Source organism: Coffea eugenioides, chromosome 6 (assembly GCF_003713205.1).
Source record: "Coffea eugenioides isolate CCC68of chromosome 6, Ceug_1.0, whole genome shotgun sequence".
NCBI classification, from domain to species: domain Eukaryota; kingdom Viridiplantae; phylum Streptophyta; class Magnoliopsida; order Gentianales; family Rubiaceae; genus Coffea; species Coffea eugenioides.
The window spans coordinates 17,638,417-17,665,604 of NC_040040.1; the positions used below are offsets into that span (position 1 = coordinate 17,638,417).

The following is a 27,188-nucleotide window of genomic DNA, read 5'->3' on the forward strand; positions in this document are numbered from 1 at the left end:
TTAGAAAAAAATAAAAAGCACTCTTCTCTGCCAAAATGAATAAATTAGCAAAATCTAATGCACTACATATACCACAATTTTGGACGAGTATTAATTTATAACCGCAAGATTTACACTACTATAAAACTCCAAACTCCATGTGCTTCTCTTCTCTGTTCATCCTCTCCAAAGAAACAGCATGAACTTTATACCATTCTTTTTTCTCTCTTTTGTCTAATTAGGCAGAAGCAACATGAGAGCTACTATATCTTATCAGACTTAATTTAATTATCCTCTAAATTAATCCTCCCTCTCAACTCTCCAATCTTACATTTTAAAAACCATTATTTAAAATTAATCTACATATTTGTCAAACAATTAAAAACCCCACTAACTTGTAATCTTCTACTACTACTCATTTATTTTTTTCCCGTGTTTAAAAAAAAATATAACAGCCGCCCAGAACAGCCATCCATATTGCTCAGTTGCCTCACATCCCCCACCCCCTCCTTCTCTCTCTCTCTCTCTTCCTATTTCTCTCCCAAAAATATCTGACCATCCACAAGAAATAGTAGTGTGAAATATTCACTCATCTTATCAGTACTTCCCTTCATCAAAATAGACAAGTACTAGAATAGAACCAAGAAGTAGGGAAGAAGAAAAAAGATGAATGATTAAGTAAAGCTAAAGCTAAGCTATCGCTCTCTCTTTTTCTCCTCCTCTCTTCTTCTCCTCCTCTTCGTCCTATCTATCGCCTACAAGAAAACAACTATTTAGTTCATTTACCAGCAACTGAGAAGCGAAACAAGAAAGCAAAACAAAAAAAGAAGAAAGAAAAATGTCCCTAGAGGACTCCTTAAGATCTTTATCCTTAGACTATCTGAATCTGCTGATCAACGGTCAAGCTTTCAGCGATGTAACCTTCAGCGTAGAGGGTCGTTTAGTCCATGCTCACAGGTGTATTCTTGCAGCCAGGAGCTTATTCTTTAGGAAATTCTTTTGTGGGCCGGACACGCCGGCGGGTCTGGACCCATCGGGGTCGAGGATGGGCGGCCAGGCCGGCGCCTTGGCATCGTCCCCGAGAGGGTCAAACTCGCAGGTGATACCAGTGAACTCGGTTGGGTATGAAGTTTTCTTGCTGATGCTTCAGTTTTTGTATAGTGGACAAGTCTCAATTGTGCCTCAGAAACATGAGCCAAGGCCTAATTGTGGTGAGAGAGGATGTTGGCACACACATTGCACCTCAGCCGTTGATCTTGCTCTTGATACTCTCGCTGCCGCTAGATCTTTTGGTGTTGAACAGCTCGCATTGCTCACTCAGGTTAATTTTAATTTCTTCACAACCACACACACCCCGTGTCACTCTCTCTTCCAATACTTTTTCCTACAAACTCTTTTTTTTTTTAAAAAAAAAAACACCCAAAGGTTGCCTAACTGTTGGAAGATTTCGGGTTAACGGGATTCTTGATTTTTCATTTTTTTTCAATTTTTTTTTTGTGTTTTTTTGGGGGGGTGGCAGAATAGTTGTGTAGTATAATATAGATACTTGGGTGGAAATTGTTTGTGTTTATTAGTGGTTTTTGTTTTTTTTTGTTGTTTCCTTGTCTGAGAAATCTAGTTAATAGTTCTTTTATTTTGTCAGTGAGTACTAGATTTCTTTCATCAGTTGTGTGGCAGCCAGCACTGATGATGATCAGATCAAACTACTACTTGTCTTCGTTTTCTTTCGATTATGCCGTCTTTCATGCTTATGCATCTGAGACGAGCTGATGTATAAGCAAGCATGAAGCATCATTTTCTTGTCTGTTGTTTTTCTTCCTTTTTTTGTGAAAACTCTGAGTTTGAGTAAAATAAGGCGGTTTCATTGTATTTTTCACTTGATAATAAGTTTGGTCTTGATTTCATGTAGTTACACTTGTAGTACTAGTAGTTTCTTGAATTGGGCTTTCTCCATTATGTTCCAAACCCATTACTTTCCAAATTTGCGTCTTTGATTTCTAGTCTTGTCTTTCAACAGTGATTAAACCAAATCTTTCCCAAACAACTCTTTTACTTTCCTCATTTGGATTTTTAGGTAGAGTGCAAAAAAGAACAATATATTAGCCCACCCTACAGCATCACCTTTCCGCACAAACACATGGCTTCTCAACTCAACCAATTCTGCAATTTTTTTTTTTAACCAATTCTGCAACTTCTTCTGCATAACATGTCAAATCTATGAAATGACTAGCTAGCCACTAATTTGTTATTTTGTTAGTACTTAACTCAGACCACATTTATTTTTGGTACATATTTCAGAAGCAATTGGCCAGCATGGTTGAGAAGGCCTCAATTGAAGATGTCATGAAAGTGTTAATAGCTTCAAGAAAACAAGACATGCACCAACTCTGGACTACTTGTTCACATTTGGTAGCAAAATCTGGCCTACCACCAGAAGTCCTTGCTAAACACCTTCCCATCGATGTAGTAGCCAAGATTGAAGAGCTCCGCCTCAAAACATCGCTTGTTCGAGGATCTCTGATGCCTCACCACCACCACCACAACCATGATATCAGTGCTGCAGCTGAGCTCGAGGGCCAGAAAATTCGCCGAATGAGACGGGCACTCGACTCGTCTGACGTCGAACTTGTCAAGCTTATGGTAATGGGAGAAGGGCTTAATTTGGATGATGCATTGGCCCTACATTATGCAGTTGAGAATTGTAGCCGAGAGGTGGTAAAAGCGTTGCTTGAGCTTGGAGCTGCTGATGTTAACTACCCAGCTGGGCCAGCAGGCAAAACCCCACTTCACATTGCAGCCGAAATGGTGTCCCCAGACATGGTGGCGGTCCTTCTTGACCACCATGCCGACCCAAATGTCCGAACTGTCGATGGGATCACTCCGTTAGACATCCTTCGAACCCTAACTTCTGATTTTCTATTCAAGGGTGCTGTCCCGGGGCTAACTCATATCGAACCAAACAAGCTCAGGCTTTGTCTGGAGCTAGTTCAATCAGCTGCTATGGTGATCTCTCGGGAGGAAGGCAATGCAAATGCGCCAGCTTCGGCTACAATCTACCCTCCAATGAGCGAGGAGCATACGAGTAGTAGTAGCAGTGGCAACATGGCCAACTTGAATCTTGATTCGAGAATGGTTTATCTGAATCTTGGTGCAGCTGCATCAGCTGGCCAAATGGGGTGCAAGATGACTGACGGAGATGAACATCACAGTAGCCACGGTAGCCAAAGAGAAGCTTTGAGTCGCCATGGTTCCCAAGGTGGTTGTGATCCATCGATTTATCACCATCATTCTCATGATTATTAGTAATTTAGCTTCATCAACTGTCGAGGAAGTGGAAGAACCCTCTCTAGATCTTTCTCTATCTCTCTCTTCCTCTTCTTGGACCTATCTTTCTTGATTTATTGGCCAGCCTTCAGAAGTGGGATGGACGGACAAGCACAAAAAGGTTGATCAAAACCCATGAAGATTTATTTTATATTTTGAGTCAACATATAATCTTTTGTCAGTTTTTCGGTCTGCTTTTGTTTAGGTTCTCTATATTAAAAAAAAAAAAAAAAACTCTCTTCTCGCTACTTTTACTCTTCTGTCTTGGTTAATTTCTTTTTTCTTTTTCTTTTTTTTTGGTTTTTCTATTATTTCTCTGTGGTGGGTTTTTTTTTTAAATATTTTCTAGGTCTTTCCAATGATAAACGATGCGCAGTGCATGTGGTGGCAATTAGGGATGGATGGAATTTTTCTCACCAGATGGGACAAGGAGAATCCAAGTTTTGCTGAGTGATGGAGAGGACGCAGGTCATCAATCTTTTCAATCCCCGGCCTGTCAACTCCTTTTGTTTTTATTGGTACATCTAATGTCATGGACAATTTTCAATGATCTATTAGTATTACTTTTCTAGTCTCCTCACCCAAGTGCCAACCTCTCATAATACTATAGAATAACTATTAGATGTCGAAGCATATATTCATTATTATTGCCATTTAGTATTAATATTTTTATCTACAATTTATATTATGTAAATATAGCACCATAATGAATTGGCTATATGGTAAAAAATTAGAAGTATACATATGCACACTCTGATATGATAAGTTAAATGGATGTTTGATTTCTTGTGGTGGTGGGGCTTTAGTTCATTGAGGGCTTTGTTTGGACATTGGGACAATTAATAATGCAAATGAGGGAAATGAGCTGTCTTTCTGCTTTTACTCTTTTTTTCTTTCCCTAATGCCTTCATGGGGGTTGGGAGAAACTTGATTGGCTTTAATTGTGTCTAATTAGATATTTTTAAAGACATCGGTCGGATTGGGACAAATTGATTGGCTGTCTTGCATGAAGGTAACATTGAATGTGACCACACGACAGCTCAATTTTTTTGGTATATCTAATGCCGGATTCTTTCCATAATCCTCTTTTTTGTCTCCTCCCCCTTCCTTTTTGAGCTTTCTAACTTATTGAAAAACTTAATAAAGAGATGAAACCCTAGGAATTGAACATCCTCTTGCTTAATTTAACCACTAAATTCTCGTTGAGGATAGTTGAAGCTTCTGTACATTTTCTTTTACCCCACCCATTCTCTAGGCCATTTCTAAGTCCCTAGATAAAGAGCATCGGAAACGGGATTTTGTGTTGGGGGAAAAGGAATAGGGACGGTGGTGGGGGGGCAAGGGTCATGTTCTTGAACGCTGTGGATTCTTTCATTGGTACAAGTTACAATAAGATACATGGTCTTACTCTTTTGGGTACAAGAATATAGCTACCTTATACTATGAAGTGGTACAAGGAAAATAACTTTGGTTAATTTTCACGGAAATATCAAGAAACAGTCGCTTCTGCGAGTCATTTTGACATTAAAAATTGAGGGAAAAAACAATCAAATTGCAGTATAATATGACATAGCATTTCTCAGATGTGATTTCTAATTATCTTTTTGGCTATAGTATACATCTAATAGTAATTGAATTATCGAGTTCAATAAAGGAATAATTTGTCGTGATTAGGAGGTAGTATATAATGTAATTGTGGACTCATAACTTAAGATTATAACTAGACCTTCATTAATTTGAGAAATAGCATACAGATTAGCATGATTCCAAGTAACATCTCAGAGAGTTGCTCAAAATCCATTCTTGTCTCTCCTTCTTGACAATCATTTATCATCTTTGCAATTCTTCTTGTCCAGCTTGGGGTCTAAGTATTTAACCCTTGTGTATATATCATCAGTTTCTGTTTTAGTACGGACTCCTTTTTCATTGTCTTGTCACGTCCCTTAAAAACAAGAAATCCAATAAGTTCTGCCTTTAAATGCTTGCTTTTGTTTCTTCCTTGAGGAGTTAATGCGCTTTTTGAACATATAATGCGATGTCCGAATCCCCCTTTACCACCCCGAAAGAAAAAGAAGAAAAATGAAAGAAAAACCTATGTGGTTAGCCTGCAGTTTTGTATAATGATGATTGTTAACAATTTTCTTATCAACATGAAGAGGTGGAATGGAAAAAACTGCGATTTGAGCAGTTATATGACCATGTCATCTACTACAATTTACTAGTATTCTCTATTTGGTTTCTGAAGTAATCCTATGGAAACATAAAATGTCATTAATAATCTCCTCATTCCAATTACAATTTGACATTCTTCTCAAAAGAAATGTACTTATATGAGCAACATGGACTAGCTTAGATAAAATGTAGTTTTCCCAAACCTGTTCTTTAAGTTAATTGTCGGATAAAACTATCGAAATATGCAGGATTGTCAACTCAAGCCTTGCTTGTCTCGAAAGAAACATTTGTTGTTTAACCGTGGCTTACTTCCCATGCATGATTTGCGGCACTGAACCGTCAATAAATTGCACATTTTAGACCTGCCATATTCTGCATAATTATCTTAGATCCATCCTTCATTTGATTAGTTTGCTGGCATTGTGCATATGTTGTTAATTTCCTCCTTTGTTTAATTTTTTTGCCCCTCTGAAATCCAATTTAGGCACTTAAGACTTGTAGATTTTGTGGAGGCAACAGGTTGATGTTTGAACTAGTATTGAACTTCCACTGATAATTCTTCTTCTTCTTTTTGTAAAAGAGAATTGATGGAAATCAGTTTTAGATGAAATAATTGTATTAACATTATGTGTTTTTTTTCATTTCTTTTCTTAGTTTTAACCCATTTATCTATCGCAGTTGGTTATGAACTGATAGACAATTATAAGCCTTACAAATTAGAAGTTCTTTGAAACAAGAGATGAAAAAGAGAGACATCAAATCCTTAATTATTTAGGGGTAAGATGGGCAAAATAAATGGGGAGACAAATTTTTAAGTACATAATTAATTTCTGCAGTCATTTAAGATATCTAAATATCTTATCAGTCTTTGTTATTTTAGAGATGTTTGAATCAGTTAGGATCTATGTGCCACTATCGGGTGCCAAATTCAGTGTCGGTCCCATCACGTGATGAGAAAGGAAACTTAAATATACGATACATGACAATTAAAATAAATAGAATACTTGACATAAATATAGAAGTGGTACTGAGTTGTTACTGGAAACTGGTATTGAGTATCTCATGCGATCTGAAATGTATGAAATGTATACATTTCTCAATTTGAATATAGCATTTAGATGCGATTAGTATCTCTACGGCTTAATTATATTCTCGAATCATAATGGTGGTGAATGCTTTTGTTAGAAGGATCCATGTAAAGTACAAAATAATTAGGGTTTGCCTCTCGTGTTAATTAGAAACGAGGCATAAACTTTTTCAGTTTATCTCTTGATCCTCTTAAATGCAATCCCATTTAGTTTCTCAAATATGAAATAGAACAAATCAACACAAATTAAAAAAAAAAAAGTGGTAGACCCGATAACTGTGTCTTGTACTTAGGTATGCAATTTATTTTCTTTTCAAGTACAATATTTTTATAATTGGTCCTATATTAAGGAGAGAGAGAAGGAAATAGAGATGGATCCAACTAAACCATTGAGAATCTTGAAGGAATTAAACGGCCTCCAGAAATGTTCTAAGAAATCCTGGACAGAAAATGTTCCAAGAAATGTCAAAAGTTGAGGATCAAGATAATTACACGACTTTGATATCTCTTGCTTGAAACAAAATCTCATAGCGTCTTTTTCCTAACAAAAACCAAAAAATATGGTGCCTTTACTGCTTAAACGAACTGATTTTGAAAAGAAAAGCGGTAGATTATGTCTTGGATGCACATGGCGCAAAATCTTGAAGGGGCCTTTTGTCAATCGGAAAAGATCTACAATAGTTGGGAAACAACTGAAGAATGAAAAATTATGAAACATGTCTAAATCAATCATGTTTATGAGTTTTACTCTGGTGGAAAAAATTCACAAAAGCCTCATATATATGGGAGTGGGAAGTCAAGGCAATTTGGTTTTGAGCTCGGTCATGATACCACTTTTCTTAGCAACATTTATAAAGATCATAATATTGCCTACATGCTAACGTCAAAGTATAGTATAGTTTTTGGGGTGTGCAATTAACGTCAAGTATTTCAAATTTAGGGCAGCAAAATTATAGAGTGTCTCTTTGTTAAATTCTCTCTCTCTCTCTCTCTCTCTCTCTCTATATATATATATATATATATATATAGCAAGGAGGGATGAAATTTAAAAAATAAAAAAGGGGAAGGAGAATTAGAGCTCATGAACTCTAAATCCTAGAGTTTCAATTTTAACCACTAGACCAAGACTTTCTTGATTCCCTCCCACTGGCTTAGCAGTCTTAAGGAATTTACTAGTGATCATGTCTATTATTTTCAGATTTCAGGTTCTCACTTTAATTGTCACGCGATTGCAAAATCATTTTTCAGGCAGTTACCTTGAATTTGGTTGCTATTAGTATTTGGCCCAACATCCCAACAAATAGAAGTATCTTTATATTACTGTGAGAAAATAAGTTACTTCGTAACCAAATTAATTTGATATTTACACATTTCCACCAGTTTCTTGCACTTCTTTTGAACGTTTTTTCAAGACCAGATGACAACTATGTATATATAGTTGACCAAATGCATGACAAGACTGTGTGTGAATATCATTAACCTTATTTTCTCTAGTGTTCATGATATAATAAAGTTTTGAGTATAGTTATCGGTCCCATGACTCCCCACAAATGTAACAGAAAAATTGGTAAAGACCAATTCCAGTAAACGAAACCCCCCAAATTGAAACTGGACGTTGTATTGCAAGAGGTTATGCCAAAACGGCTAGGGAATCTATGGCAGGTAATTAACAAAGGGCTATTTTATCAACTAAAAAATTTCTGCAGCTGAGAACTATTTACCATCTCGGGGAAAGCACAAATGTGAGTTCATCCACATAAAGGATTTTGAGATGTCGGGGAAAGCACAAAAATTTTGAGATGTCGGCCAAGCCATATGTAGCAATAAGACTTTTTCTACTGTATATTTATGGGTTAATCTGTTATGTCTGGGGCTGGTGTCATCTTATTTGCAAATTTTTGACCCTTAGGTATAGGCAGTTCAGGGTGGATAGGAAGGTTAGAATTTTATACTAAACTTCTACTCTTTTTTGATATGCTTCTACTGTGCCTTCAAGGTCCAAAATAGAAATATGTTATATATATATATATATATATATATATATATATATTGCCAGAAAAATATGCAAATGGTCTTTGGTAGCAGGAGATGCCATATTGGAAGTCATAGACACAAGCTTATATTCGAACTGTTACTATTTTTTGATGCAAGATATTTTAGATGGTCGCTGGGGTGCAATCTTGTCAGAGTTGGAGGACTGAGGGAAAGAAATATGATTAAGTTTGAGATATTAAGCAAATAATTTAGTCATAATGTAACTAATAGAAACCACGGCTATGTAACTTTATTTTAGTTCGTTCTTTTATTGCAAATTAAGGATAATTAGAAGAGTTCACCTGTAAAAAGCGATCCAATATCATAGCATTCTTAAACGGCAGATACAAATATGAAATTTGCTAAAGAAAATTCTATACTGAGCGATTTGAGCTAGAGAAACAAGCTGATTTACATCCTTGATTTAAGTATGTCCATGTTTGCATTTGTGTCTGTGTCATCTAGGAACGTTATGCTTTTTCATCATTTTTTGTAGGTGGACTTGTATAAGATTTTCCGAACGAAAAAATACCCAAAAAAAAAATATACCCAACACTTTCAACATTATGAAATAACCATCTATTTAAAGTATTTTAAGGAGAACTTTTGACAACAGTGTCTCAACAATCATCAGATCTTCATGGTCTTAGTACCAATGAAAGATGTTTCTTGGTCATCACTTGTGCACAAGTAATAGTTGAATTGAGCAATAATTCCAGTGTCGTCAAGATAGTGATATAAATCTCGTGAACCCTTTACCATATTTAATTTACTTCACAATTCTTGAAGCTCAAAGTCAAAAGAAACTTTATCAACTTGTTGTATGTCATTAGTCTTATTTTAAACGAAACTTAAAAGGTGAAGTCACTTCTGTTCTTGTTGTGCTCTTTACTGCAGCCATCGTCCGTACGCTTTTGGGCAAAAGGTGAAAAACAGTAGGATATGATATACCCAAAAAAAAAAAAAACAGAGAGAGAGAGAGAGTAAGAAAGGGCTATGTGATCCTGGCAGAAATTTTCATGGGAAAGTTGGTTGACGTTGTTGCAACTAGAGAAATGGAATCTAGAGTAGGCTTGATTTCCAAGTCATTTCTATTAAAATTTTCTCTTGACGTATGTTTTGGATCACAAAGAAATAAGTGGCCAACATATTCTGAAGTGACGGGGCAATGACAAATTCTTAATCTCCTGCTGGTTGGTTGGTTCAGTAATTTTTGACAGTCAGATTTGCAAAATCAACTCAGAAAAAGTGAAAAATGAAAAAAGACCTTTATAATTTTTTTTTTAATAAGATCTCGAGTTATGTGAAGATAGAGACAGATAGAATATGGTGAATTAGGACGATCTCTATTGAGATTTAGTATGATTCTATTACTTTTCCTTTGATTTGCAAGATCATACTGATGCCAAACTCCTTGTATAAGCTAAGGGTTAAAAATAAAAAAGCCCCGTGTGATCTATTTAATATACAGAAAAATTCTCCGTGATTTTAAAATATACAAAACGACACCTCACGTTTTGAATTAAATTGTAAACTAACAGAATTTGTTAAACTTAATGGAATCTAATAAATTTAATGAAAAATTTAACGGAATTTGGTAAACTTAACGGTAAATTTAACGGAATCCGATAAATTTAACAGTTGAAACCGTCGTTTTCTTTAAATTTAACGAATTCTGTTAGTTTACAATTTAGTTCAAAACATAAGGTGTCGTTTTATACGTTTTGAAACTACGGGAGACTTTTCTGTATATTAGATATACCACCAGGGGGATTTTTTTATTTTAGCCCATAAGTTAATTTTGGGAGTATTCAGAAGAAGATTTAAGTGAACTGTGCTTTTATGGTTGAGTTAGGTGATAAAGTGGAAAAAAATTATAATAAAGAGTTTCTAAACATTGTAAGTAGGGGATCCTGACTTTTCACTTAAAAAAAATAATGAAAATAAGTGTAAAAACACAGTAAACTCTACAAGAGTGCAGTGTAATACTACCCAATTGGTGAACTTATTAATGGGAATGCTCTGAATTGGTGTAACCGTGCTAAGTAGGCATAGCGAACTTGAATCACCATAGTGATTTACATAATGCATAGATAAAAGGTTATAAGGCAAAGGCAGCGGCAAACCAAAAAAAAACAACCGCACACACAAGGTAAACTTTTAGTTACCTTTGTGCTTAGAGCGAATAGCACAAATGGTTAATAAAATATTTATTCTTGTAATGTTGAGAGAAGTTATTAACAGAATTATATAGATAAAGAGACTTGGTGAGTTTGGCTTCCTCATCTACTTGACCAACAAGTAGTAGCTCGCAATATTCAGTTTAACTGGTAGAAATGTTAGTCTGATGATTATAATGTCTTTGATTCGATTCTCAAGTCTTTTCCTTTGTAATGTTTGAAATCTTCTCTTATTGAATAAAGAAAAAAAGAAGAAGAAGGAGGAGGAGGAATAGTAAAACGTCTTACAAAGCGAACAATCATCATAATTTGTGAAGTTATCACGTAATGTATGTTCTGGGGTAAATTTAATGACAAAAACAAATGAGTGATTTAAGTGGGAATTTAGTCACTCATTAAGGTTCCCATGTAGCATTCAGTATATACCAGTGATGGCAAGGAAACTGAAAACAAATGTAGATCACTTATTTGAACTAATAACGTGGAAGCTTCTAAGATTAGTGTATTTGAGACTTCATTTACCCATACTTTCAGTCGTGTATAAAAGGTTTCTCAGCATAGGAACTTACATGAGAGGTAGCAAAATTGGACCGATTTTACTCGAAGGCCATAAATGCAAAAGAAGTAAAGAAATGAGAATGTTTTTCCCTTTTGTTTTTGTTTTACTCTTTTGGTGTCTTTTTTCGCTTGCAATCGTCTGTCCCATCTGTTTCAGATAAGTCATGCAATCACGTGGTAGTTAAACAAAAACGTAATAGACGGGACAGAGACAAAATCCGGACAAATGATTTGAAACGGTCTTTTTTCGGCACCTCATCGAGCCAAAAGATGATAAGATATGTTGCTTTTTCTCTTCATCAATTAAAAGAAGATGTAGACACCAAAAGATATCCAATTGACCCAAAAAAAAAAATGGAAAACCGTTTACACAAAAACCGTCTGCAGCCATTGTATCAGCATGCATGGGAAATTCAACAATCTGTTCATTACTTTATGGAAACAATAACTACAAGAGGGAAAATTAGTAAAAAAAGGAAGCTTGACAAAGGGTTAAATTGATTCATTTTGTTTTTAAAATGGCATGGTATACTTACATTTTTGTGATTCTTGTGAAGTTAAAAAAGATGGATTCTAATAGCATCACAAACATATATAAAACTTGAAAATTCTTGTGAAGGGCCTGTAACATTCCCATTTGTCTGTAAAGATTTGGAAAATAAATTATTAAAGAGCATGTTGATTCAATTCAGGGCCCGGAAGAAATATGCCCAGCAAAGCAAAGTTGGAGGATTCTGAGTTTTTTTTTTTTTTTCTTCCAATACATTACACGAAACCACGCTTGTGGAATACTACAACTACTTACAACTAATCCATAATCGATTATAATTTATAACTAAATCTTTTTTTTTCCTTTTACCTTTTCACCCTCTCCTCACACCCTTCCTATCTCCAACTGCCAGATTCATGAATCGAATCCTAAATCTGATAAGTAAAGGGAGCTTTAAGAGTGTTTTCTTAGCCACTGGACCAACCTTAGTGGCTAACTCTTATCAATTACAGCTTAACTCATAATTTTGAGACTTGAGATCAAGACTTCTAATTTCCACGCCTGAACTATTAAAAAAATTAAAAAAACTAATATAAACAATAATTTTACATTTTACTCCTCACTTTTTTTCCCCCAGCTCTCTGAAGGGGTTTTTAACCTTGAATTTAATCATCACAAACACATTATAACTGAGGATTCGATAACATGGACTTGTTAATGGGTCCTCGACCCAGACCCATGAAAAAATTTGGTTTAGGATTCAATGAGCCCAATGTTTGCCGCTCAACCAATTATGCTTGTCGGGAAGGATTGGGCCCAAAAAGTGTGGCCTCTAATTTGTAAACAAATGACGCATGCAACTACAATGATGAAATCCAGGTAGCGATCTCTTGGACTGGGATTTAAATGACTCCAAGCAGGCCCAAACCTGACCTAAAAGAAACTGGGCCAGGGATCGTATCTTTTTTTTTTTTTTTTTATGCTACAATTACTCATACTCTTATTCTACATTAGAGGGGAAGGAGGGGGACCTAAAGAGATTAAGGAGAATCCGGTGAATCACCACCGGTCTAAACGGATATCTATGCACTCGTTGGCAAAATATTTTCAGGAACGCCTGAATATTAGAATGCAGACCAAGGAATTTGATCAAATGATCTACACCCAAGTAGAACTTTAAATCTCTCTTGGTGATCAACTACTCTAGGAGTAGTTGGTTGCCAGGGATCTACATACCATTTGCAGTTTTTTGTTAAGAGTATAATCAACCCTCACGGTGGGATTAATTCTAGAGGATTACAAATCAACAATTCAGCAATATCATAATCTAACCCATAATTGGTGGGAATGAAAACTAACACATAAGGTAATATTATGATTCCCATTTTAGTGAGAATTAAATCGAGACATACACCAGCTCTTGGGTTTGTAGCCACGGGAAGGGAATTAAAGCCCTTCCTCATTGCTTGGTTAGAGGAATCGATCCCTTGATTTTTTTTTTTTGTCAATTTAATTAATAGAAGAATTCGTCTAATAGGTGTCCAATGGATGCTTATTAAACTGCACTTTAGGTATGAGATTTGTAGAAAGATAAAATTAATTAGGAAAAATATGTAAATATAAGAGAGAGTATTAGTTATTAGTATGTCCATATATATGAAGTTTACGTGGTATTTAGATGCGTTAACTAGTGCCCAATGGATACCCATTAACAAAGCCCTTAATTTTTAAAACTATTGCATTCACCATGTTTCCCAAGTCAATATTTGCTCAAATGGTTGAATCTTCCAAATTTAGAAGACTATCTTGAATAAATATCTAGTGGAAGATGATAGTGAATTATACTCACACTTATCCTGCACTGTATAGAGGCCTGAAAAATCAGCATTGATGCTTAAATCCTCAATTTACTATATTGAACCACTGCTTAAATTATTGGGTTCTTTGTAATCCCTTTCAAGGCACTCAACTTCAAATGGGTCATTTCAATTCAAATTCAAGGCTTAACCCCACCAAACAGACAAAAATGAAAAGCAGGAGGCGCTCAAGATTTTGCACCCACCTCAATATTTAAGCCACGTACTACTGCTATTTCTTCGTAATCAAGAATTCCACAATTTATAATCCCATTTATCAAGTTAGTGTATTGAGAAATGAGTCTTACTAAACCGGAAAAAAACACACATAAAAACACACACACACACACGGGTGAAGAGTGTTTTCGAAATTCAATCAAGTTTTGTTTGGATTGTGATTTTTTGCAGGAAAATTTTACATTTTTGGTAAACATATTTATGAATGATTTCACGTGCATCAAATCGTTATAATATATTTTTTTATAAAAATTCTTAAAAATAAATTATTCTCTTAATTTATAGCTTATTTCAATCTCCGTTATCCTAGCCTATATTCCTCTTTGCTCATTTCAGGCTGTGTTGTCTGCACGAAGTTACGCGGTTTTGACTTGTGTCTTGGTTTTCTACGGCTCACTCAGGCATTGGATTGCGGAAAATTTGAGACTGTACACGTAGCGATCATAAAGAAAGAGACTATACACGTAGCTTTGTCGATTAACAACACCTGCGGGCAGCCCATTGAATAATTTGCATTAGCCAGCAAAACTTTGCCATTTCAGACCCTGTGGGAGTCCTCGTTCCCTTGACTCTTTAGTTTGTTTGGACCGGAGATTATTTGTCCAAATATATTTACTTACATCATCATTATAATTTTCAATACATCTTTTTATTTTTTTAATTAATTTTTTATCTCACATACATCACATCACATCACAAAAGTGTTACAGTAAAAATATCTCAAATAATTTACAATCCAAACACACTCGGATTAGTACTTGTTTAATTTGTTAGTGTACAGGCAAACGTCTGATATTATTCCTAGCATAATCGTACAGTTTTATCTTTTTATGTAATAATAATAATAGTGAAGTAATTATTAGATTCTTGCTGTTTAAAATGTCTTACCTCATTTATCTTTGAACTGATATTTGATTGTTTTTCACGCGATGATCTGATGATTTTTCAGATCAAATATATCTGTGTATGTATTTTTTATCATTAATATGATTTTCTTTATCAAACAACTCGTGCTAGACGGTTTTCAACTAATTTAGCAATAATATTGGTTCCTGTTTTATATATATATAAAAAAGAAAGTTTCTTGTACACCTTTGACCTTCTATAGTCTAGTTTTTTTTAAAAAAATTTTTTTATGGGGGTCTATAGTCTTGATTAACAACAAGCATGTACAGTAAGCAAATATAAAAAAATAGGTTTGGAAAAATTTAGGGTTTTTGGCTTTTCCTTCGAAATATCATGAAACATGTCGAGGACGTACTTGCTAATAATTGAAAGGCATAAAATAAAGGAAGCAAATTAGAATTCACATACTTATTTCCTACCTATTAATAGAAAAAAGAACGTTTGTATTACTTCATCACGAGGAAAGATGACAAAGACGATCGTGGACTGCTTTTCAACAATTTCTTAAGATTTCACATCTGATCTGAGGGACTAAAATGAGATCATCCAAATATAAGAGGGACTTTTGGCAATTTACCCTATGTGTCATTTATAATAAAACATTTGCTGATGAAAATTTCCAGCAAGAATCATATCATTTTTCACTAACTGCATTTCCATTTTTGTTTTTCATTTTGATTCAAAAGGAGACTCTAAACAATTAAAACGGAAATAGAGGAGGAAGGAAGTCTTGATAGGACTTTCCCTTTTTGGGGATAATCCTTAATTGTGTTTTTATTTATTTATTTATTTGATCTTCTCAATCAGGAAATGTTTAGCTTTATAAAGTTACCATCTCTTTTTTTCTTTTTCACTATTACTCCATACAAAGGCCTAAGAAGCAATAATACTTTCTTAAAGAAGATGTATATCGTGTGAAAGGAATATCAAGAAGTCAATGCAATTGAAAACTGGAAAGTATGTCTATATACAATGACTTCCATCAATAGAAGTTAATATTACAACTCCCATGATTAATTAATTAATCAAGGAACAGTTTATTTTCATGAACGCTAAGGGTGCGTTTGATAAAACTGAATTATGAAAACTGAAGTTTGAAATCTAAATTCATTAAATTATTAAATTATTATGTATTAAATCTAATACATTTGAGTGCATATCACGTTCCGTCACAAGTGAATACTTCATCACTTAATTTTATGAGCAAGTTTTGCCTAAAAAATTTAGTACCACTTAATTAATTCAGATGTTCAATTTTTAGTTATCAAACGATCTGAATATATTAATATCTGAATCCATTAAATTTAAATGTTGAACTGAATTATCACCATCCTTGACCAAATTTCTTCTTTGGGCCACTAATCTTATCGAAAAATGGGTGGTGACACCTCAAATCGCCACAAGGCAAACAAAGAGCTCATGAAAATGACTCCTACCCAATATTTATCCAACAACTAGAAATCCTCGTGACTTTGAGAAAGGACCAGCAGTTTTCACCACAATTATGTCAAACTCATTCAGCAATTTAATTCTTTCTTAAGTAATCACAATCCAAATCTTATACCAAATTCAATTAATTAAAGAACCCAAATGAGAACCATTTGTCACAACCCTGATCATTCCCTCCTTTTCTTGCCTTCTATTTTCTTGCCCCCTGACATAATCCCGTGGGCAAACCGTGTTTATCTTTGCCTTTTACTTTTCTTTTCACACTTCCAGGGAATATATCCCCAAGAGTTTAATATTTTTCCTTTTAGGGATTTTTTTTTGGTGAATAAAAGTATCCAAACCAGTGTGAAAAACTTCCAAGTATTCTCACAGCTTTTGGTTTCATTTTGGGATACTCTCTGCTTTTTTGATTGTGCCTGCATGAAGCAAAGAATCTATTGAGGGGTGAAAAAAGCAAAATATGCAAAGGCAGATGATTGGAATATTACACCCTGGTTGCTTAAAACTAGTGGCTTTTGACAACTCTTTCATTCATTCATAGACTTTATAAAGCAGGAAACCGAGAGTAGTGCTCAGATTACGTCCCTTCTGTTTTCCTTTCTCCTTTTCAACGGTGAATAATTACGTGTTTCTTTATCTCTCATACCTGTATTATTCTTTTATCCTAGAAAAGTCTGGACGGTGCATCATTTTAATAGAATACAACAAATCAGCTGAGTAAACACGGGTTCGGTTTAATTGTACCCTTATCCATGGAGAGTGAAATGGTATATATATATGCTTCAGCCTGGTTTAGAGGCCAAATGACAACCACAGAGACACTCAATACTACATCGTTGCGCATTTGACATATATATATATACATACACCCTTTGATTCTTCTTTGCTTGTACTGTTTCTTCTTCCAAAATGGACAGGACAGAAAACCAGGTTCCTCCGGGTTAGTTCCTCTGCCCCTCCTACTGATACTCTCCCCCCACGTCCCCTTCGACAGGGCGATTCCTCCCCTGTTCCCCACTACTCTCCAGTAAGAGGGGAGGGGATGGAACTGGAAAGATCTTTTTATGGGCTTCTTTTTGTTCTTTTCTTAGCTTTGTTTGGGTTCAAGAAGCTTTCTTGATTTTGTCTTTTACTTTCTGCTTGAAGGTTATCCAACTGAGAATCCTACGATGGGGAAGAAGAAGAAGAAGAGCTGTTGGCCACAATCCAAACCAAAAGGAGAAAGGGGATTTATTGAAGGATGGTAAGTCTACACACACCTTTTTATCTTCATATCCAAGAACAATAAAGATTAGTAACAGAACCACAAGAAAAAAAACAAGAGATACGGATTAAGATTTGGCCTGTTATTATTGCTAACTTTCACGAGTGTTTGTTCACCATTTTTGCAGCCTGTTTGCCCTCTGTTGCTGCTGGATTTGTGAAATGTGCTTTTAATTGCATATTCACCTTGGAAGTCTGATCAGTGTTTCGTTGTTTATGGGTGCAGTCTTTTTACGCTGTGTTGCTGCTGGATCTGTGAAATGTGTTGTGACTAAAATGTTATGATGGGATTGGCGCTACATCTGCGTTACTTTTTCTTCGTGCTTTAGTGTATTTGCTGAGTTATGTAATCATGTATTCTGACGATTTATTACTGTAAAATTTTGTGTGTGTGATTTATCATACGATCAATAAATATTGTGTTTCTCTTCCTCAAAAGTTGATTGCCCCACTTTTCCAGTTTCACAACTAGTGATCCAGGCATGTATCCATCTAAAAGTGGCCAAATTAACCTAGTTTTAACTGATGACCCAAAACCGGTTTCAGCCATTTCTCCCCATATACCTTACTGTTTACTCTTTACCTGATGTGTTGAATCTGTTGTTCTAAAAGTTCCCTTCATTTGGTAAATCAAATAGTCTTTGAACCATATAACAGCAGCAAAACGAAGTTACAAGCCTCAATTCTTTGAACTTAAAAGCGCAAGTTTAAGCGTTTGAAAACTGAGTGAGCACCAGCATTGAGAGGCCAAGGCAAAATATACTTTTTGATCGAGTGTCTTACCATATCATGTACAAACCACATGCAACGGCTAAACATGTGCAGCTCAAAGCAAAAACAGAGAGAGGGGGTCAATATGATGATTTTCTTATATCAGATATCTGCAGAAGTACACAAGTTCTAAGTAACCAGGAAGCTTTCAACAATCATCAAACCGTGTCCGATGAAGGAAACAACTTCTCCAGCATGTTATTAGAAAGAATTCTGTTAGGATCCAGCTCTTTTCGTGCTTTATTGTATTCATCCACTGGAAACCGCTTTCTTAGCCTTGCTTGCAAAGCTGCAAGTTCTTCCTTGTCCTTCGGCACCTGCACGCACCAAAAATGTCAACAATCACAATGAACTCCAAACAAACACCCAATTGTCAAGAATGGGACCCTTAGATAGATAACAAGAAGCATAAAATGGAATATCACCATCCACTTGGATTACTAGCTTTTACTAGTAAAAGAATACACGTAAAATATATGACCAATGGAGTTTATGGACTCATTTAAAGGTCAACAGCTATCGTTGTGGCTGAATTGTACATATGCTGCTCTGTTCTTACAAAGTTATATAGTACATTTTGTCCTCAAGTCTCAAATTTAGCCTCTTATGCAGCAGAGAAGTCTCTATGGTTGTATAACAGGTAGCACTTTCCCACATATATAATCGCTAACAATAAGATGAATAGTCTTCTCTATCTGTCATAACAGGACCTCAAAGATTTTACTTTTGAAATATCAAATAGGGACGTTGAGTTTGTCATAACAAATTCCTCACATCTGCTGAAGGCTAAAAATATGCATACACCTCTGTTGCCAAGCTCCTCCCAAATTCTTCCCTTTTCCTACCCAAAACCCATCTATTCTTAGCTCTGTTCCCATTTTTAAGAGTAACATTACTGGAAAGTTGCAGACTGGAATAAGCATGTACTTACAAGCCATAAAGTAGGATCAAAATTAGAATAAATATGTAACCAAGCAAAAGTGGGAAATCTGCAATTACATATATATACCTCCATGTTCAAGTCCTCAATTTTATACAACCTCTATCCAAACACGAAATTAAAAAGAACTTTCTAGCCTTCAATTCATACCTCAATCTTGGCCCAATGTTCATAAGCAGAATAACGATCCCATAATTGTTTGTATGTAAGATGCCTGTAGTGGAAGAATTCTTCTGTTATTTGTTTTCTCTGTCGAGCATCAGTGGTAGGAAGATACATAATTATTCCAACCTGGTAATAGAAAAATGAACTGGATGAGAAGATTTAAAAAAAAAATACCACTATAGTGATGCATGCTAATGCTTATTCACCAGTCCCACTATAACTAATGCAACAAATAATACTCCCTCCGTCCCAATTATTTAGTCATGTTTGGGGAATCCAACTTTTTAACAAGAGTAGTTGTGATTGTGATATTTGTGCTTTTCTTTCCAATTATGACACTTTCAATGAGACGGAGGGAGTAGTAGAAAAGGCATTTCTGGAAAATACAGAGGAGAATTTTTATTTTCCTTGCAAATAGAGAGAGCTGAAATTGCACTTCAATATCTATGACCGGCGATAATCAAACAGATTGAAAGCACTTCTATTGATAACAATATTCAAGAAAAGTGAGCAAATCTAATTATTCTGCCAATGTCAGTTTTAAAAAGAGAATTCAAGATTTTTTTTATCCTTCCAGTCTCCCACTCCTGGTGGTCTCCTTCAGTTTGGTTTTTCTAGTGAGCGCGATAAGTTATTAATAATATGAGAAGACAGAGAAAACAAAAAGGAAGGTTACTGAAGCAACTTCCTTAAGGTATCCAATCCAGAAAATTACTAAGCTGAGGCTATATCATTAGGGGATCTTGGTGAGACCTGCAGCTCATGTAAACAACAAACTTTACTGCTTCAACTTGTGACCAGATGGGTTAAACAGTTATCCAGTGAAATGTATATTGAAGAAGCAATATGGAGACTGAGACTTGTGTACAGCAAACATATACCTGTGGGCTTATGTTTTAGGCATGTAACATGAATTAAAAGTCTACACAAATACATTAAAATAAGTAACAATCATGTCTAATATAATTATAAACTAAATATTCCATCAGTCATCCATAAAGGAGTAATAAGGAAAATGTATGGATAACAAAGGTTATGCAGGATGGGCAAGACTCCTAAAACTGTTAGATCTGTGAATGGCAAATACATTCAGCCTAGCATCCAAAGAGGCTATTTTGCATGACATAGGGACACAGAGAGTAAATCGTGCCTTTTCAGGGTTAGTGTCTACACCTCCACTACAAGTTATGCATAAGAACTTAGAATGCGAATGCACATAAAAATAAAACATGAAATGGTGAAGAAATGAACATATGAGAGGATAAGAAACTTTTAGTATTAAGGTAGATTAGTGGGCTCCATTAAACTTTCCATGCAGTTGGCTCTGCTGCTTCCACGATACACTCATGTCATTCTCCCCTAAATTTTTAAAACAATTAACATAAGCTGTGTACCAAACATCCCAGGCATTTCCGATTTCTCATCCATTTTGAGCCGCCTTTTATAGAATATGATATAGTTGAAAAATCTAGTCTCTAAAGATACAACTGAATAGATACAGATCAGCTAAGTCAACTTAGGGTGTGTTTGATAAAACTGAAGTCTGAAAACTGAAATCTGAAGTCTGAATCCATTAAGTTATTGAATTGTTAAGTATTAAATCAAATACATTTGAGTGTATGTCATGTTCAATGATAAGTGAATAGTTTATCACTTATTTTTTAGAGCAAGTTTTGCCTAAGAAATTCAGTGGCACTTAATTAATTCAGATGTTCAAATTTTAATTATCAAACGGGTCTGAATATATTAAGATCTAAATACATTAAGTTTAAGTGCTGAATTACGTTATCAAACAAGGCCTTAGCATACTTAAACTATTTAACAACTATAAATGGAGGCTAAAAAAAGTTTACTCCATATTTTCAGAATATGGAGTCAGATACAGCCCCTCAGGTCCAACCAATTGATGAATAGCACATGACACTATATGTGATTCAGCAACATGGATAGTTGCTTCTACTTATTCTAGTTAAGGCAAAGATTTATATCAACTATGTGCAGCAAATAAAATAAAACTGAATAGGAAACAGGAAATGAAGAAAGAAAATGCAAGATACTACTACCCAACTCAATCATTCTCCTCTCCATCTTTGTTCAACCATCACCATTACTTGATACTAACTCTGTCAGTATCTCTTTTGTTGGACCATGTTTCTTCCTGTAATACTCCTTTTGCCGCCAATCATCAATCTTTACTAAAACTAAACAGCACATCAGATTGAATCCTAATCCAAATAGACCAGGAATAACTGAAGACAAGCAGGAAAAGTCCCCAGCTTAAGAAGAAAATGATTTGATATTGGCATCTATGGTTGAAAGGGATTTCTTAAAAACTTACAGTAGCATATTACTCATGCAAATTAGCAAATACAAGGAATACTAGGTCCCAATGGCAGGTCAAAAAGACAGCGAGAGAGGATAGTGACATTACCCATGAGAAAATATCATCCTCCACTGGACTATGAGCAGGACTCATGAAGCTTTTGCTGCAAGCTGTCCATCGCTGCTCTATGGGTGCAGGAGCAGGTACATTTTCCCTCTCTATGAGTTGAGTTAATTCTTCTATGTATCCCAAGTCACTCATGCTAGGTTTGGATAGTGTTCCTGTGGGAAAACAGATTTCTGAGACCCACTGCTGCCCACCACAATCAAAGCCCAAAATTTCGTCACTCCAGCCTATTCGGTATCCCTCTGACTTCCTCCAGAACTCGGCCTCAGCTTGGTTGATTTTTATGACATGGTTTTTGTTGAGGGGATCTAAAGCCAGTAATTTATCTCTAAGTTCTGTAAAGGAGAGCTCATCTATGTCTGGTTCATTTTCACTTGAAGTTGCAGTGGCATTTACTCCAACTCTGCGAAAAAGATAGAAACTCATTGGCTAAACTAGACACAAAGATCAAATTGACAAGGATAAAATCAGTAGTTCAACTTTTTGAGGAAATGATTGTACGAGTCTTTCTCATTTCTTTCTTGTGCAAATACTTCATTCTTTGAGGAAATTTCAAGTAATGGCACCAATTGTTTACCAGTCAAGCATATCCTATTGAAGACTAAACAAAGAGCACCAAATAGGAAAGAAATAGCAGCAGATGACATAACCATGCAAATGAGAATGATCTGCCCAAACCACAATTCAGTGGGAATAATGACGTGGGCAATTTCTGATTTAAAAGAGTCAACAATGCATTTTTTACCTGTACTCCCTTAGAGACTCTCTGTAGAGATCTCGAAAAGGTTGTATAGCTTCTTCCTGGCTAAACTGAGGCTTGAACTTCGGTGGACCTTTCCATTTAGAAACAGGATTACAAGTCACAACTACAACCGTGTCCGTGTATGGTATATGCAAGTACTTCACATGCTTGTTCTCTGATAAAAATTTCCTGCAAAAGAAAATTACGATGAGCGGTCAGAAAAATAAAAAATATATATATAACTTATAGTGAAATCTGCGAAAGCTATTGGAACAATTAGCAAGAGCAAATAAAGAGAGTGGCATAAGGTGCTCCCATTTCCCAGTCAAAATGTCATGTTTTTCAGTTTCACTCAACACAGGTCTAGCAGCAGGCATTTGCACTAAATTTGCAGAAGGTAAACACCATTAATATTAGATTGGTTTCAGCCTGCTCTGGCGGCTTAAATATCCAGAATTCACAACGAGAACAAAGGTCAGTGTTTCAGCAAGATAGGCATTCAAAAGACTACGATGAATGAGAATGAGGCTTGTCGCGAGTAAAACTGAATATAGTGATTAGACTAAACCACAAGCGGATAAAAGGCAAATCCAGTTTAAAGGCTGTCCTTGGTGCAAAGCATAAGTAGGTCTGCACTTCATTCATTTGAATACACGTATAATATTCAATACAAGCATCCACTCAATGAAGCATGCTGATAAATCTGCTGCCATTGCCCTCTATTTTATCTAGTTAATTTCATGATATGAGAAGTTAATTATGCATGCAGATTCCATATGTCATCATCAGTAATATGTTAAGTATGACAGTTTACTCCAGAGATTGAAATTTCATTATCAAATAATTGAAAATATTTACTTGTGATTTTTCTTGATATCTTTCAGATTAGAGACAAATGTGTGTTCTACAAGCTCCTGTCTCTCAACACACTGAAGAGTGACTTCAGCAACCACTCCAAGGCCCCCAAGTCCACAACGTGCCAGATAAAAGAGCTCTGGATCGTTTTCTTTTGAAATTTCAATGGTTCCCTTTGCAGGAGTAACCAATTTCATGCTGATAACCTGCTCATCGATGGGAGGCAACCTTGCACCAGTACCATGTGCACCAACCTAAAAATTTGCAATGACAAAAAACTTCAGATAATGAAAGTATCGCTAAGGCCTTAATGTGGAAGGCAAGTTTTTCACTTTAATGTTGCAGTTGCCTAAAGCAGTATATTAAAGAAGCAAAATAGATGATGAGCTGGCCAAAGCACTTGTTTGTTTTCACTTGAACTTGAGAATTAATTTGATCAAAGTGCTTGGCAGGAGAAACATTGCACTTGGAGAGAGAGAGAGAGAGAGAGAGAATTTCCAGAGTCTCATAATGCTATTAAGCAGGTAGCTTATCTTGACTGTAAAGAGCAAAATAAACTATCCAATTAAGTGAACTATAAAGAAGCACATTCCCAGGTCTGCAATTCTTTGCACCCTTAATTCTCAAAATTTACACAAAATGAACTAATGATATTATCTAGTTTGTCAAACTGAATGGCAGACTAGCGAGCCAAAAATTCCACTTGGAAGACACCATGAAAAATTAACTTGGCATGACATCAAAGAATTCAGCTAAATGTAAGTAAAACTTCCCAGTAAATCCGCATTGCCCCTTCATCAATTTACAGCTTGGTCCTTGAATTTAGCAACCCCACACCCCCCCCCCCCCAAAAAAAAGAAAGAAATTATTTTGAACTTTTGATGAGATATAGATCAGTCCAACTCTAACCGTTGATAGTCTAATTTCATTACACAGTACTATGTGAGTTAGAACACACACTTCAAAATCAAATGGGCCCCCAAAAAAAGAACTCTTTTTTAATTAACACATTCTGGAATTCAGCTAAAATGAGCAATTAGACTTTGGGCAGGCAATTTTAAACGAAACCAATAATCTACTTCAATCATAACATAAACCCACAAAAATCTACTCAAAACCCAACAAAATATGAGCGCAAATAGCCTTAGAAAAAATGCAGAAGGCCACCTGAACAATACCACCAACTTGCTGTTCCCTGATTGATGCAAAATTCTGCAAAGTAAGCCCGTAATCTTTAATCCCGTCAACAAGCTGCTGAACCCTTATCCCAGCTTGGACTCTAACTCTTTTCTTCTCCTTATCCACTTCCAAAACCTTATCCATCAATGCCAGATTCACCATTCCTGAGCGGGTCAACCCGATCCCATTCGGAGACAATCCCGAGCCTACAGGCCGAATCTTCTGCTTCTTCTCATGGGCTTTCTTCACAATCTCCTCCAGCTGCTCCAACGATTCGGGCTGGAGGAATGTCCGGGTTTGGACCTCGTGGGTCCCGCTCCAATTGGAGACCGTGTGGAGGTCTTCCGGTAACGGAGCGTACCGGAAGAGTTGGGCTTTTTTGTGCTTCGCGTCCTCGGGAAATGGGAAGGAGTAGTAGGTGGCGGCACCGCAGCCGAGGACGAGGAGCGTGTAGCCGAGGTACTTCCGGATTTCAGCATCAGTGGCTGAGGAAGGCAGTGGCGGAGGTGGTGATGGAGGTGGAGGAGGAGGAGGAGTGGAAGCGGTGGAGCAATGGCGGCGGAGGGCTGTGTTGGGGGATTTAAGGGTGGTCGGGTGGTGGTGGAGGAGCGATTGGAGAGAGCGTTTTAGATGAAGAGTTCGAAGCATTTGGATTCTTTTTTCTATTTTTTTTTTCCCCTAAACAATTGTTAAGATGTGGGGTTTATGAGTGGTTTTAGTACACACTTGCTGGAGCTGATGAGAAGACATAAGATGAGAACATGGAAATGGCAAAAGAGAATGATCAAGTGGCTACAGCAGATAAATGTTTGGTTTTGTGGACCTCAGACCAAGAAATGCAATTTGACTAGAGTTCGACTTTTATAGTTGGATTTTGCAAAAGTGAGATTTTAATTCGGGAAAAGTGTTTAAATGTAGGGTAGTAAACGTGAATTTGTGCATTCAAATAATAAGTTATATGAAATTTAGGTCCACTGATAAGTGTGGACTGAGAAATTTGTTAGAAAAATCTTGTAAAACTCTATAACCTTGCACAAATGTTATCAATAGTATGCAATCAAATTTGTATAAATACAATTATCCCATGGATACGAGTTTATGAGTTTATTTAGATTTAACGTATGAACACCTTGTGAAATTTAATGTAGTAAACAGAAAATGATTAAACTCATTTAAATTATTCTTACATTATTGAGGGTCAAAACTGTGGAGAGTTCTACTGTCCCTTTTGGATATCGTATCGATAAGATTAAATGTATAGAAGAAGAGATACCAATTTTTAAATTATTTCAAGAGTTTAAATCACTGAATAATGTGACAAGATATGAGTGGATTAGAATTATAGATACCGTACTCAAAAGGGATGGTAAATATTTTCCCAAAACTGCATCATGCAGTCATAGTCTCCAATAAATTCGAACTTCTTGTAAGATGAATGTATGCACAAATGAATCCAAAATGTTCAAGATTTTGTCATGTAAAGGTGAACATATCTTGGCCATGACTGTCGTTTCGTCGTATATTATGATCCACAAGTGTATAAGACGTCATTGCCATGTCAATTAAGATGTGTCAAGTTGAAGAACAAGAAGAAGTGCTATTAATGATTGACAAAATGATTAGAGATATTAAACTCAATTGCGGTTTTAACTCTCAACTGCAAAGCATAAGATTCAAATTCTAAATCTGACAGTAGGGGAGAAGATTCAGCATTAGTTTCCAAAGGATGAAATGATGCAATTGAGTTTATGATGTTTCATTTACTTGACCAATGAGCACTTATTCCTATACCATCTTGCCGAGCCAGAGTTTTGGTTGGACAAATGGAAGACGTATCGCACGCATTCAGTTCTGCTGGAGCAAGGTCACAACGCCCAAAATGCATCATGTAATTATGAACCGAATTACAGATGTACAAGGCAATATGTTCCTTTAAGAAAAGGGTTTTCAATTAGGCGGAAATTCTTAGTTTTGCCGGTCATTTTAAGGATTGTGAGTGAATCGAAAGAAGGGAACATCATGATAAATTTCTGGTATCATGTTTGAAAATTTTCAGCCAAACTAAAATGAATTCATACACTCATTTGCCATTATCCTTTTTGTTCTTGAGAATAATTCTCAATTTTTTTATTAGGTCATTCACACAGGTTTAGCCTTGTAAGATCAAGGACAACACCCGTTTGCTCTCTGACAAATCAAGTTCAAATTAAACCCCAAAAAAAAAAAGAGTGATTTATTCAAACAGGCGAGAAAAACTCAGAGAGACCCTGCCACAGCTAACTTGAACAAAATTGTGCTTGTCCAGTCACCGAAAATAGCTCTCCTCCAGAACTAAATGCTGTAAGCCTGTTACACTGAAAAAAACCTCGCCAGACCCTTTTTACTCGCTAATCTAGGCTGCATAGTGCCTCAGGGAATGAAAATGGAAGTTTTTACTCTTTCACCAACAAAGGCCAAAAGATTTATTGAACTCACCAAAGAACAGAAAAACCAGCACACAAGACAAAACCATGTTGCAAACAGCCAAACACCAACATGCATTTCAACGTCCT

At 35.9% G+C, this 27,188-nt stretch overlaps 3 protein-coding genes across 3 annotated transcripts; 2 read left to right on the top strand and 1 right to left on the bottom strand.

Annotated features, from left to right (window-relative positions):
• The first annotated feature begins 817 nt into the window (after nucleotides 1-817).
• Nucleotides 818-3,282, top strand: LOC113772814 (regulatory protein NPR5). The gene is made up of 2 exons (XM_027317295.1): nucleotides 818-1,300; nucleotides 2,278-3,282. Exons 1-2 carry the CDS (start codon nucleotides 818-820, stop codon nucleotides 3,280-3,282), a joined length of 1,488 nt encoding a protein of 495 aa, XP_027173096.1.
• Nucleotides 3,283-17,062: 13,780 nt separating this feature from the next.
• Nucleotides 17,063-17,973, top strand: LOC113774822 (cysteine-rich and transmembrane domain-containing protein WIH1). The gene is made up of 3 exons (XM_027319452.1): nucleotides 17,063-17,212; nucleotides 17,419-17,515; nucleotides 17,664-17,973. The coding sequence occupies exons 1-3, from the start codon at nucleotides 17,182-17,184 to the stop codon at nucleotides 17,707-17,709; spliced, it is 174 nt and encodes a 57-aa protein (XP_027175253.1). The 5' UTR covers nucleotides 17,063-17,181; the 3' UTR covers nucleotides 17,710-17,973.
• Nucleotides 17,974-18,205: 232 nt separating this feature from the next.
• On the bottom strand, nucleotides 18,206-25,431 carry LOC113775455 (L-galactono-1,4-lactone dehydrogenase, mitochondrial). Its single transcript, XM_027320344.1, has 6 exons — nucleotides 24,625-25,431; nucleotides 23,461-23,711; nucleotides 22,606-22,791; nucleotides 21,843-22,263; nucleotides 19,397-19,537; nucleotides 18,206-18,623 (listed from the first exon to the last, which is right to left on the bottom strand). The coding sequence occupies exons 1-6, from the start codon at nucleotides 25,282-25,284 to the stop codon at nucleotides 18,465-18,467; spliced, it is 1,818 nt and encodes a 605-aa protein (XP_027176145.1). The 5' UTR covers nucleotides 25,285-25,431; the 3' UTR covers nucleotides 18,206-18,464.
• Nucleotides 25,432-27,188: the final 1,757 nt, after the last annotated feature.